Raw genomic sequence first — 14,040 nt, forward strand, 5'->3', positions numbered from 1 at the left:
AAAGTTGCCCCCTCTCCTTTTTCGCTGTCCTCCTGTTCTTACTCGATTGCCCCTGGATCTTCTTTGGCTGCCCCCGTCCTCCTCTACCTGTCCCCCCGTACTTCCTAAGTTGCCTCCTCTTCTTCCTCAGTTGCCCCCTCTCCTTTTTCACTGGCCCCCTGTTCTTACTTGATTGCCCCCTCTCCTCCCTTACTGGCCCCCTGTCTTTCCTTGGTTGCCTCCTCTTCTCTCTCACTGGCCCCCTGTCCTTCCTTGGTTGCCTCCTCTCCTCCCTCACTGGCCCCCTGCTCTTCCTTGGTTGCCTCCTCTCCTCCCTCACTGGCCCCCTGCTCTTCCTTGGTTGCCTCCTCTCCTCCCTCACTGGCCCCCTGTCCTTCCTTGGTTGCCTCCTCTTCTCTCTCACTGGCCCCCTGTTATTCTTTGGTTGGGTCCTCTCCTCCCTAAGTTTTCCCTCTCCTTTTTCACTGCCCTCCTGTTCTTACTCGATTGCCCCTGGATCTTCTTTGGTTGCCCCCGTCCTCTTCTACCTGACCCCCCCCCCCCCACTTCCTAAGTTGCCTCCTCTAATTCCTCTCAGTTGCCCCCTCTTCTTCCTCACTGGCCCCCATTCTTCCTCTGATGTACCCCTTCCCCTTTGTTGTAGTCACTCTTCCCTCCCCGCACCCCACTGGCCCCCTCACTGGCCCCTGTTCCACCTCAGTGTCCCCCCTCTCTCTCCTCAGTGTATCCGGGTCTCCAGTCCCTCTCCCCGCCCCGTATGTTGTAGTGAAGTGTCCCGCACCACAATTTCCTAGCAGCCCGTCTTACCAGGAGTCCGCATCCTCCTCCTCTCCGGCTCCCGGGGAGGAAAGCGGCGGAGACGGAGAAGACAAGGGAGAAGCTTCATCCGCCTCAGCCATCTTCTCTGTTGACGTTCCACGTCACTCAGCCGTAAAGCGAAGACGGAAGCCGGGCCTGACACATGCTGTGCTAGGAAGGCTGTGCGTCTTTTCTATTACTACAGCGCCCTCTAGTGCACACAGCGGTCATCTTCCCTGTTGGCCAGACATCTGAGTGCCAGTCTAATGACGTAAATGATGCCAAGTGCTTGAAATGAATGAAGATCTGCAGCTGAAGACATTCTATCACTTATTTCTTACAAATACAGAATAAAGAAAAACTGACAGAGCTTATAACTCTCCCCTATTCTACCCAAAATGGATACAAAAAAGTTATGCCTACTTTAAATCTATTCAGAATTCTGCTTTAAACAATGACAGATTGGGATCAGGAATAAGCCCAATTCACAGCTCAATGTTTTGCTCCCAAAGGGTGACAACGCTCATGATAAAGAATCCCATTATATTTACTGGACCATTTCACACCCAAGCACTGTGTCATCTGTCACACAAAGCTCAAAAAAGTACATGCGTTTCTTTTGGGCAGAATCGCACGTTTTTGGCGCTATGGATTTTAAAATGCAAGCCTGAGAAATGCTTGAAGAATGTGCTTTTTAGAGGCCCCCCTTTTTAAAGTCTATGGGCAAAAAAACATGCAATTCTGCTTCTGTACAAGTCCGACCTACAAATGCAAAGAAAAAGAAAGTTTTCAAATTGCTTGCCTACGGTCACACTGAGTGTAAATGGGGGCCAAGAGCTTGTTTGCACTTACAGTCACAGCAGCAGCAGGAATTGTACCCCCTGTATTGCTAGGGTAGTGCCCGCCAAGTGGGACCTATTCAAGTGAATGGGGCCGTGCTGCAACTGCCCTGCGACTGTGCACAATGTGCTGCGGCACGTCAGTAATGCATTTAAGGGGTTACAACAGGATGTGGGGAGGCGATACAACACCTCCTCATCATCGGACAAATGCTGTCTGAGGAGCGATCAGAATGCAGATCGCTCTTCATAGAGCAAGCAAGTGATCTCTGATTGGTTGTTACTTGTACAAAGATTCCTTTGCTGCTGGCAACACCCTATCCCATGAGGACAAGAAAGATGCCGCTCCAGGTGAGTAGATCCAGGTGAATGAATTGAATAGGTGGGACTCCGCTCATGGGTGCACACCTCGGCTCGCCAGCCGTGCGGTATTTATATGAAAAGAAATGGCTGCACACTGAAATACCGAAAGTCCATTTATTGCATCATCCCAATAAAATGCATGACACACGCCACAGGAACAGTATCCGATACAGAGGTTGACGCGTTTCACACAGTTACATTGTGCTTACTCAAACTCTATCCCATGAAGGTCCCGGGTTGCATCTATTATATATTGTACATTGTGACAGACCCATCTGAGACAGGTGTTTTTGGAGGGCACTATGGGCTAGCCTTCTACCCATTGATTATGGCTCATGGAGGGGGTCGGGGATTTTGTCTGCTCCTCCCAGTCAGAGCATGGAAAAGAGCTAGGTCCAGAAACCCTTTGACTAACCGGGAGTGTCTACCGGGATTATGCAGACAGGAAGTCCCCAGAACAGTTATGCGTCTACGGGAACATTGTGTCCGACAGACCGTGCACATGCTGCTGGGAATGTGGAACTCTACTTGGGTATAATTCATATCTTGTCCCAGCTGGTCCTTGAGAGCTGCATAATGCAGCATTTGCCAATCTTTCCCCGGCTGCTACCAACTTTATATTATTAAAGTGGTTGTAAAGCCTAAACATTTTTTGCCTTAAGGCTGGTTTCACACGGACGTTTTGTTTTTTTGTTCAGTTCAGTCACGATTTTTTTGTAAAAAAACGGATCAAAAACAGACACGATTGTCAATTTTTACATCCGTTTTCCCCCCCCAAAAAAGTGACCGAACTGAACTTCAAACACTATATACAGCTGGTTGCTAAGTAGGGGACCAGGAAGCCGGTCGCCACGTCCTTAACAACCGATGAGTCATCAGCTGTCATCCCGCTGACAGCTGAATGTAAAAAAAAACGTGAAAAAAACAGCGTGGGGTCCCTCCCCAGGTCCACACCAGGCCCTGTCACAAGGACAGGCTCTCTGGGTGGCGTGGCTATATAACAGATGCCAGACAGCTATCAACAACACAGCGAAGGAAGATGGCAACAGAGGAACAGCTGCTTTTTAATTTTTTTAGCAGGTAACTGGCGGCTAGGAAGAAGACGGGGGCGGGAGGAGAAGACAGCGTCGGGAGTTGAAGGCACCGAGAGAGACGGCAGGAGGTGGCGGCTGGAAAAGGCAGCAGCAGGAAGAGATGGTGGCGGGAAGAGACAGTAGCGGAGAGGACGGCACTGGGAGAAGACAGAGATATTAATAAAAAAACGCCTCTTCAAAAACCGCCTCTTCAAAAACGCCTCTTGTATTTTTTTTTTACATTTCACTGCCTTTTTGGTGAATAGATAGAGGTAGTATGTACCCGATACCCATTCACATAGGGGGGGGGGGCCTGGGATCTGGGAGACCCCAGATTCTGATAAGCACCTCACCCCCAGACTCCGACAACCACTGGCCAGGGTTGTCGGGAAGAGGCACTTGTCCCCATCAACATGAGGGCAAGGTGCTCTGGGGTGGGGGGGAGCAGAGCCCCCCTGCCCCAAAGCACCCACCCCCCTCATGTTGAGGGAATGCGGCCTGGTATGGTTCAGGAGGGGGGGGGTGCTCGCTCGTCCCCTCCCTTTCCTGACCTGCTGGGCTGCATGCTTGGATAAGGGCCTGTTATGGACCTGGGGGGGGGGCCCACACCATTTTTTTTGTGATTTTTTTTTTTTTGCTGGCAATTTTTTTACATTCAGCTGTCAGCAGGGGACCCCTCTGACAGCTGTGACTCATCGGTTGTTAAGGACACGGCGGCCGGCTTCCCGGCCCCCTCCTTAGCAACCAGCTATATACAGTGTGTTTACATGAGGAAAAAAAAAGGGGTTTAAAAACAGATGTCAGCAGATCGGATGTAAACAGATCATCCACTAACATCCATTTTTCGTCCGTTCCTTTTTTTTACGGATGAAAAAATAGGGTTTTCTTCTGTCATAAAAAATGGAGCTTAGCGGAGATGGATGTCAGTGGATGATCATCTCATAGATACATGTATGTCTGTTTTTCATCCATCAACGGATGGATGGAAAATGGACATACGGAACGGCCGTGTGAAAGAGGCCTAATGCATTCCTTGTATTAAGGTGAAAAATGTTTAGGTTTCAGAATCCCCCCTCACCCCCCTTTTACTTACCTGAGCCCTCATTTGATCCAGCACCGTGCACTTCTACAGCTCTTCTCTCTCCTCACTTCCAGGTCTCACTGGCTTTGCTGGGTCATCGGGAGCCATTGGCTCCCAGTGCTGTCAATCAAAGGCAGTGACAAGGGAGCGGGGCCGAGTCCTGCTGTCTGTATCAATGGACACAGCAGCGTGGGCTGGTCCAAGCATGCACGAGTGCCTCCATGGGAAGAGGCTTCCCATGGGGGCACTGGACAGGGGGGAAGGGCCAGGAGCACCAGCGGGGGACACAAAAAGAGGAGGTTCACGGCCACTAGCAGGTAAGTATAGACATTTTTGTTATTTAAAAAAAAAACAAACTACCTTTACCAGTCACTTTAACTTTTTATACTTTTTCTGCCGAAGATGTGCCACTTGGTAACCTAGATCCAAGCTGGATGTGGGGTGGGACATTTAGAAATGAGTGGTGTAATGTACATAATGCATATCTCCCAACTTTTTGAGATGGCAAAGAGGGACTCCTATTAGCAAAAGTATGTAGGCATAGGACACACCCCTTGCCACGCCACCTTAAAGGAGAATTATACAAAAAAATGAATAGTTAAACCCACAAGTGCTTTTTTTTTTTACCACTGCTATTCTTTTATATTGGCTTTTGACATTTACAAATGCAGCAATTTAGAAACTGGATGAAATGTTTAGCACTGTAGAAAAAGTTTTAAAAGATAAATAGTGCATTTTATATACAACTATATACACTGTAGATGAGACCAAAATGAGGGACAAATGAGGAGGAAAGAGGGACAGAGGGACTTTGTTCCAAATCAGGGATAATCCCTTTAAATCAGGGACAGTTGGGAGCTAGGCTTTATTTATCCAGGGCTGTGGAACTGTTTCTTGGCATCCTGATGGGCACGTCCTGGCTAATCAAGACTTATTGTGGACATGTTTTCCAGCACAAAGGGAGGCAGGGTGGGGAATTCCTGTGACTACTAGTCATACTGATAAGACTTGTCTAGGTGCCTAGCTGTTAATTAGATTAATGTTTAAAGGTTGCATTGTCATGTTTTTACTGGTTATACGTCTTATCTTATCTAGGCTAATATCCCCAAGAGGGGATTGTCCTCCTGGGAGTATAAAGCATGTGTCTGGGTTTCAATAAACAGTTATTCCTTTGGTTTTACCTCAACATCTTGTCTGCATAAGATGCTTGGGGTAAAAGGCTGGTAATCGGTCTGTTGGAAGGGTTTGGAGGGCCGGAGGCACCGTGTGACGGAGGGCACCCAGTCGGGGTGCCAGGCGATCTGTAATATACATGCTGCAGTAACGGGTTAATATTATAAAGTTTTATGCCCCCACAGGAGTCATTTTCAGGTCTTCAAGCGCACTTCCATGGGTTAGTAATACTTGTTTTGTCATCTGTATCCCATTGGGGAGATTTCCCTTCACTTCTTGTCTCATCAGTTTGTGTGTATTTTAGCACCCTCTAGTGTGTAATAGAAGTAGAGTAGGATTTGTTAGTGTAGGTAAATTTAGTTAAATCAGGGCTAAGCCTGAGCTGTTGAATCTGGGTCAGGGTTCAGTGAGTCAGGGCTGGATGACTCATCATGGCGGCTCCTCTGGTGCCTCCCCCTGTTTCTGGGACATTGGAGAATGTTCTAGAGCTAGTGGGCAGGAGGTTAGGAGGAGCTGTCTGGAAAATGTATGAGGCTTTGGCCAATTCCCAGTAGTGGGCTGGCAGGGGGCAGAGCTTACCTCATAAATAGGCATGAACCATGCCAGCAGGGGCATTCGGTGGAATATGGAGATATAGTGCTGTGGAGGCTGTCGGTGGCCCCCAGGGGTGCCCCGTAGTCTGGGGGGTGTCCTGCCTTGGGCCGGGGCTCAGGTGCTGGAAGGATCCTGCCACAACACACGTAGGAAGCCCTTCCTGGAGGCACTGGAGCAAGAGAGAGGACAGTGTGAGTAGATCAAGGGCCATTGCTTAAAGTGTTACTAAACCCAGTCATATGAAAATAGTTTATCTGACCACCCCCCCTCCCCCACCCCCGCAGTGCTGGCAGCTTTTAAATCTTCTTTTTACATTAAATTACTGCCACTATATACCTTTTTGGGTGATCTGTATACCACGGCCACGTGATAAACTGCAGGGTCTGCCTGAGTGCTGAGTGTTCAGGCAGGAGGAGATTTCCACTATAACCTGTGTCCTCATGCTGTTATGGGAGGTGGATCATCCATGAATCAAGATGTGATATCCCACCCACTGTCTTCTTTTTTAGTTACTGGACATGGAGGAGGAGAGAGGGACTGGGCTGTCATTTAGGATCTGTATACACAACCAAATGTGTCATGTCAATATCATGTGATCTGGCTAGCTCTGATCAACCAGGAAATGTTCTCTCCAGCAATAGAGACCAAACTGAGCATGTGCAGCCTTACCACTCTCTCTGACTGTGTCGTATCTGGCCTTGCCAAGAGAGACCCTGCAGGAGGGGGAGGATCTGTCCATACAGGATCAAAAATCCCTTTTACACAATACAGAGGATGAACCCATTAAGTTCCACAGTGAGTATAACAAGCATGCTATTCTGCATATACAGACAGATTTTACTGTTGTGGGTTTAGTAACACTTTAAATCTGACTGAGAGCTTGTCAGATCTACTAACCATGATTCAGCTGGAGTCTGCAAGGAGGAGTGTCAAGGAGACTGTATATAGACTGTATATAGGAAGATGTCCCTGAAGTTGTTGCCAAAGTTTTGTTGCTGAAGCCAAGTGAGCATCCCATAACCTCCTATTCCTATCCGGGGTTGAAACTTCCCAAGAAAACATAAAAACAAAGTCACGGACTGGTGTGCCTGGCTGCGCAGGAGTGGGGGATCCAGTTCATCTGTGGCTCCTTTGGGGGTGCGCTACAGTATTACAATCTCTCATCATTCCTCTGGCGCTCTTCATTTACATATAATGTGGCAGATGACTTCAGAAGCCATAATACACAGATGTGCGGACTTGTATATCCCCACGCAGTGCTGAGACAGATGAATGGAAGATGTAATGTGTGCTGACACGCATGAAAGCAATACATTGCTTACATCCCCAAATGGAACCTGTATGTTGCCAAGCTTACGAGTCAAATCAAAACAATAAAAATAACATATACACAATTACACTTTAGCTAACCACATCATAAATATATAATTTTACAATTATGATAAAAAAAAGTAATAAAAGCTGAAGTTTGTAAAACAGATCTTAGGACTCAATCAGACAAGTGTTGCCCTTTAAAGAGCAATCTGTGGTGGATTGCATATTAGAGGGCATTTAACAGGTGGTGAGGAGATGTTATGTCGCCTCCTCACCACCTGTTTTAATCCATAAGTGATTGCAGCACAGCCTCTACAGTTGAAACAACATACGCCTGGGATGTCTGCATTCAGTGCCAATCACAAGTTATTACTTGGATGAGTGGTTACATGTGAACAGCAGCAGCAGCAGCAGCAGCGGCCGTTGATTTGTACAGAATACAAATAGTCGGGCAATTGCAACCTGCGAGTCATTTTCAATGTGATTTGACACATTTTTTTTTCTTTAGAAATGTCATTTTTGCTGCAGCATGTTCTATGCATGCTACAGATGCGCCACTTTACAGGCAAACTAAGGGGACCCAAGGCCCCCCCCCCCCCCCGGGACCTTGTTTAAAGGAATTTTTCATTTTTATTGTTGCACTTTAAGCATCATTAAAATCACTGTTCCTAAAAGATTGTTTTTAAAACAAAAATTTGCATTGATACATGTCCCCCAGGGCAGTACCCAGATCCCTATACCATTTTTATGGCCAGTTACTTGCAAATAAGCCTATAAAATGGGCACTTTAGATTTTTCCTGTTCGGCTCCTATAGACTTCAATGGGGTTCGCCGTTCGAGTCTGAACAGGGGGGTGTTTGGCCCATCTCTAGTTGTCTGTTTGAATTACCCCTTACTGGACAACGCAGCTTATGACTACCCATGGATTATAGTGTATTGTAGTGTGCTGTAGCACTGGTGTAAATATTTTTACTGGATACATGCATTGAGTTGCCAATGAGAATGAAGGACAATACACCACAACATGCATATAGAGCACATTAATACGCACTATGCTAATAGATGTGCATCTTGAGTCTTTAGGGCCCATTCACACCAGAACACGGTATGGGAAAGGCATGTTTCCATGTGGATTTCCCGCACCGCACAGGAACAAGCTGCCCTTACTAGATACACACAAGTGCCATTAACCAATAATGGCACCCCAAACGCATTGAGCAAACGAGGCGCATTTGCAATCACTAAACCACAGGGTTTTATGCACATGATTATTAAAAGTTACACCTGCTGTACTTTTTGCACTTTACTGTGCATTTCAAAAACGGAATGCGCAGAAACATAAAAAAACATGTGTTCCGGTATGAACTGACCCCAAGGGGTTGATTTACTAAAGGCAAATCCACTCTGCACTACAAGTGCACTTGGAAGTGCAGTCACTGTAAATCTGAGGGGAAGATCTGAAATGAGGGGAAGCTCTGCTGATTTTATCATCCAATCATGTACAAGAGAAAATGCTGTTTTTTATTTTCCTTGCATGCCCCCTCAGATCTACAGTCACTGCACTTCCAAGTGCACTTGCAGTGCAAAGTGGATTTGCCTTTAGTAAATAACCACCTAAGGGTATTTGGCAGGGGCTTATTTTAGTTTAGATGTAGTGCTAAATGTTCAGATATTTGAGGCTCATACGAGATGGGGGGGGGGGGGGGGGGGGGTTGTGTTAGTACAGGTCACAGGGGATATTGTGTAAGGTTATGGAAGGATCTTTTGTAGGAAAGAACTTACCATAAATTGTAAAAATCTCACCTACTAGAAGGATGGTTAGTTTACAAAACAATCCTAATGCCGCGTACACACGGTCGGACTTTATGGCAGACTTTGCCCGGCGGACTTTTCGACGGACTTTATGACGGACTTTTTGAATGAACGGACTTTCCTACACACAATCCACCAAAGTCCGTCAAATTCGTACGTAATGACGTACGATCGGACTAAAACAAGGAAGTTTATAGCCAGTAGCCAATAGCTGCCCTAGCGTGGCTTTTTGTCCGTCGAACTAGCATACAGACGAGCGGACTTTTCGACCGGACTCGAGTTCGACGGATAGATTTAAAACATGTTTCAAATCTAAGTCCCTCCAACTTTTGAGAAAACAAAGTCCGCTGGAGCCCACACACGATCGAATTGTCCTTCGAAATCCCGTCCGCCGGGCAAAGTCTGCCGTAAAGTCCGCTCGTGTGTACGCGGCATAAATGTGATGTTGAGCATTGTATATCGTCCTTGGGTGGCCCAATGCCATCTGCACATATACACAGTGCAGGATAACTATAGCTCTAATAGCTGTACGATCATCAAAATGTACCAACTGTACAACCGTAGTGTAAGGGACCATCTGATTGGATGAATGGTACACAATGGCACTCACACTACACAATTTTGGGTAAATTCTGCTCATCTGATGGATATAATCTGAAACAAAATAATAATGGTGTGGGTAGCAGATGCATCACAAGACACCTGTCCAACCTTCTCAGCATTTTTCCTGTCAAACCTGCTTGTAATTTGATTGGGTCAAGGAAAGGATTATCTGAATGAGGGCCAGTTCACACCAGATGCAGTTCTGTGTGCTTTTTTTCTGCACCAAAAATGCATGCACAGTGTTTTCCATGTATTCCAATGGCTCTAGTTCACACCAATACAGTCAGTTCCTGCATGGGAAACTGACAGGAACTGACTGCACTGGTGTGAACTAGAGCCATTGGAATACATGGAAAACACTGTGCATGCATTTTTAGCGCCAGTTCACACCACAAAAATGCACGTTCCGGATCAGTTTTTGCTTACAATTCACATCACACGCAGTTCCAGTGTAGTTCCATTGCATTTTTGATACAATTTGCTAGGTTCCAGTACAGCTCTGTTCAGAAAAAAAATGCAGCACGCGCTACTTTTTTTTTCTGCATCGGAAACTGACCAGAAACTGACTGCACTGGTGAGAACTAGAGCCATTGGAATACATGGAAAACACTGCATGCATTTTTAGTGTAGAAAAAAAGCACACGGAACTGCATCTGATGTGAACTAGCGCTATATCCTTTGGTAATTACCTTAGCATCTTGCACCTGTGATGCTACACTTGCAATTAGCCCATTCCAGGGAGTGTCAAGGTATATAAGCTATAGTGAGGCTTCATTCTGGTAGGCTTGTGTTGGTTGCAGGTGAAGGAAGAGTGGAAAAGGTGAGAGTAAGGTTTTAGGCAGTATGGTATTTGAGAACTTTTTTTTTTTTTTTGGGATGGGCTGTGCTGGCTTTATTTGATCCTGACCATAGTGCACTGTAATGTTCCTAAATTATGATGGTCCTTTGTACTGGATTTCTATGATAGTTTTGTGTTTTAATGGTGCTTTTGGAAAGCTTCCTGGTTATACCTGTAGTGCCTACACACGTGGGTGTGTGGGTGTTTTTTTTTTTTTTTTTTTTTTTTTTTTTTTTCCCTCAACAAACCTGCATACCATGGGTGGTACTATATCTCTTACCTAAAGACCTGGTGCCTGTTACCATGCTTTACAAATAAATATGCATGTTCTAATGAAAGATTTCATACATTTTACAGTATGTTCTCTTTCCAGCAAGTCTCCCAATATAAGGCATTCAGCAAAAGATGATCAATAATGTAATTTTATCATCTGCATTAGCTCTGTATGTCTTAAACCCAAAGCCACTTGGGTACAGGGTTCCCTTTTTATGACCCACTTGGTATGGATCTGTCTACCCTAAGGAGAGGGAGAGAGATTTTGTGGAAGTATCAATGCAAAGGATGCTGCATACTGGTATGTTTCTTGTTGTATGCCTTAATGTGTTAGCTAAACTTTAATACATGTAGTACCCTCCTTGGTAGGTGCTAGAGAGTGTACATCACTTTTGGCTTTTCTGCTTAACAGAAGTAGACAGGCAAATTTAGGTGCTGTCTGCTTAACCGAGCAGTGATTGATTAGTGAGGTGTGCTCTGGGTGCAGCTCATGCTGTCTTGATGTTTCACTGATCCAATAGCAAGGAGGTATATTAGACAGTGGGAGGTAACCTAGCAGATGAGTGCACAGATGCAAATGCAGCCCTGGCCAATTAGAAGGGGATGTGCCCCATGGAATACTGGGTGCCTGTGTTTTTAAGTATGAGGAGCACATGGGCTCGGGGTTCTGGCCCGCCTCCTAAGGAGAGGTTTAGGTGGGGCGGAGGAGGCTGTCTCTCCCCAGCAAAGGTGGCCTCAGTCAAGCCTGACTGCTACAACCCAGGGCTCTGGTGCAAGCTGGCGGAGGAAGCCTACGGCTCTGGTCTTATGTTGCTGAGCAGGGGAGTGTGCAGCCTATTGCATTAGGGTGTGCACGCCAAAAGCTCAAATGCATGCCATTTCTCTGCAGCCTCAGCTGCACTGCACAGTGAATTTAATGTATGAAGTGTTGAGTGGCTTGTTTGTTCACAAAACTGAAGCATAGTAAACAGTTTACTATACTTCAGAATAGACTGTGTGTACACTGTTCATTTAGAAAATGAACTATTTACTACCCCTTCCCATGCTCTCCATCCCACAGCAGCTGGCACATCCTCCTGTGCACGCCTATGGTATAGAGCAGGGGTCGGCAACGCCTGGCCCGCCGCTGCTAAATCTCTGGCCCATCAGTGCCTGTGATTAACTCATGGGCACTGGGCCTGCGGACAAGTGAATTGGGTGTTTGTTATGATAAAACTGCAGCTATATACCTCATTAAGAGGGTCAGATTACTTGCTGCCTCTCGTAACCCCCCCCCCCCCCGTCCACAGCCACCTCTGCACCCCCTTAAGTTCATTTATTAGCAGGTGAATGCGGCCCTCCATGCATTCATACACTGAATCTGGCCCTTTAGTGGGAAAAGGTTGCTGACCCCTGGTATAGTGTTGCTTGGAAGGAGGCTAACAGCTGTCACTAGACATTTTGTGAGTACAGATCCCTGAGACTGAGTGTTGCTGAAATCCCCCCTCTGGTCCTAGAAGTCAGCATATTGGGTGTGTGAGCTAAAGGAGACACTAGCTAGTGTCTTCAAGATTTAAGTCCAGAGTTGTCCTTGCTTGTGCATAGTTAGTTTGGAGTATCCTGTTAATTCTCTTCTCCTATCCAAGTTCTCCAAATAAAACATAAACAAATCCCCTAGACTGGTCATTGGAGGCAATGAGTGTGTGCACCTGGCTGTGAGGACTGTTACTGGCTGCAGGATAATCAGTGGGAGACACAGGTACAGATATTCAAGCAGTTCTTGCGGGAGCAGTGCTACTACATACAGGTTAAAACTTCTGTTCGTTTTTGCCATCTGTGTCTCATTGGGGAGACTTCCCTTCACTTCCTGTCCCATAGCCAAAACAGGAAGTGAGGCAAACTAAGGAAATCCCCCTGCCACCAACCCCCCCCCCCCCCCCCCGGTCACTAGAAATGGTGACCCCATTTTGATGATTTCAACTTACTACTATTCTGGGAACAATCCAAAATTGGGTATTTTCTTTCACTTTAATAACTGTAAGCAGAACAAATAGCAAGGGCACACAGACTTCAATAATCTGAATGGGTGTTCTAATCCCCTCTTCACTCTGCCCAAAACTTAAAGGGGTTGTAGCGGCCGACAAGCGCTGCAAAAACTATAGCAAAGCACCACTAAAAATAGTGGCGCTTTACCGCCGACGCCCAGGCGCTGCCAGTGTGAAAGTGCCCTAAATGTCTGACCACAATCCATTTGTGTAATGTGGCATGCATCTGCACAACACCACTTTATGCACTGCAATGTATTGAGCCTCTTTAGCAGTCATTCTTTATATACTCAATCTTCACTTTGTCAACACCACTTCTACTCCCAGCAGACTGTAGTGTACACTGTATGTCCATGGATTTGCTAGTCTAATCATGGTGTCATGTATTTTTCTTTGTTTCCCCCCAGTCTTTAAGATGTCTGGTCGTGGCAAAAAGGTCATGAAGCCTGCAGTTGTAAAGACCTCCAGGTCAGCTAAAGCAGGTCTCCAGTTCCCAGTAGGCCGCATCCACCGCTTTCTGAGGAAGGGAAACTATGCAGAGAGGATTGGATCTGGAGCCGGCATCTATTTAGCAGCCACTCTTGAATATCTGTGTGCAGAGGTCCTGGAGCTGGCAGGAAATGCAGCCAGAGACAACAAGAAATCCCGCATCTTGCCCAGGCACATCCAGTTGGCTGTCAGGAATGACGAGGAACTGGCCAAGCTGTTTGTTGGTATCACCATTGCAGATGGGGGAGTCTTGCCCAATATTCAATCTGCTCTCTTGCCAAAGAAAAGCATGAAAGGCCTTTCACAGGAGCCAAAACCTGCAGAGTCTCAGGCTATTTAAATGTTCGTCTTAGTCAAATATTTATTGAGTGCGGTTTTATTGTTTTGTATACTTAATAAAACTTTCTACTAACTTTGACTCCATTATTTTCATTTGCAAAATGGTTAGGTCCATAGTCTTTGCCTAGCCAAGGATTTTAGCATCTCAAAGATTCTTTACTGCCGTGGTGTCAATAGATGGGTCTTAAGCTGTGTGGGTTTACTATGAGGTGGACCCAAACCATATCAGCTGATCTGTTTTGCCATGGCTCTACAGCAGGGGTAGGCAACCTTGGCCCTCCAGCTGTTTTGAAACTACAAGTCCAATTAGACATTGCATGACTCCTAGAGGCAGAGGCATGATGGGATGTGTAGTTTCACTACAGCTGGAGGACCAAGGTTGCCTACCCCCTGATCTACAGTGATGTTCTTCTGTTTTGCCCCTCAG

The 14,040-nt window shown here is 46.3% G+C and overlaps 2 protein-coding genes across 3 annotated transcripts in view; one reads left to right on the top strand and one right to left on the bottom strand.

Moving 5' to 3' along the window:
• Window positions 1-960, bottom strand: part of TBC1D23 (TBC1 domain family member 23) — a 121,231-nt gene extending 120,271 nt beyond the window's left edge. For both annotated transcript variants that reach the window (XM_073616961.1, XM_073616960.1), the window contains exon 1: window positions 808-960. In XM_073616961.1, coding sequence (XP_073473062.1) covers window positions 808-899 — 92 coding nt within the window. In that variant the 5' untranslated portion in view covers window positions 900-960. The remainder of the gene's footprint in view (window positions 1-807) is intronic.
• Window positions 961-10,431: 9,471 nt separating this feature from the next.
• On the top strand, window positions 10,432-13,677 carry LOC141130079 (histone H2A, embryonic-like). Its single transcript, XM_073618045.1, has 2 exons — window positions 10,432-10,470; window positions 13,193-13,677. Exon 2 carries the CDS (start codon window positions 13,201-13,203, stop codon window positions 13,612-13,614), a length of 414 nt encoding a protein of 137 aa, XP_073474146.1. The 5' UTR covers window positions 10,432-10,470; window positions 13,193-13,200; the 3' UTR covers window positions 13,615-13,677.
• Window positions 13,678-14,040: the final 363 nt, after the last annotated feature.

This window comes from Aquarana catesbeiana, linkage group LG02 (genome assembly GCF_042186555.1).
Source record: "Aquarana catesbeiana isolate 2022-GZ linkage group LG02, ASM4218655v1, whole genome shotgun sequence".
In the NCBI taxonomy this organism is placed as follows: domain Eukaryota; kingdom Metazoa; phylum Chordata; class Amphibia; order Anura; family Ranidae; genus Aquarana; species Aquarana catesbeiana.

What these genes read in the sequence shown, in the direction of transcription:
- LOC141130079 (XM_073618045.1), top strand. Translation starts at nt 13,201, where the DNA reads ATGTCTGGTCGTGGCAAAAAGGTCATGAAGCCTGCAGTTGTAAAGACC.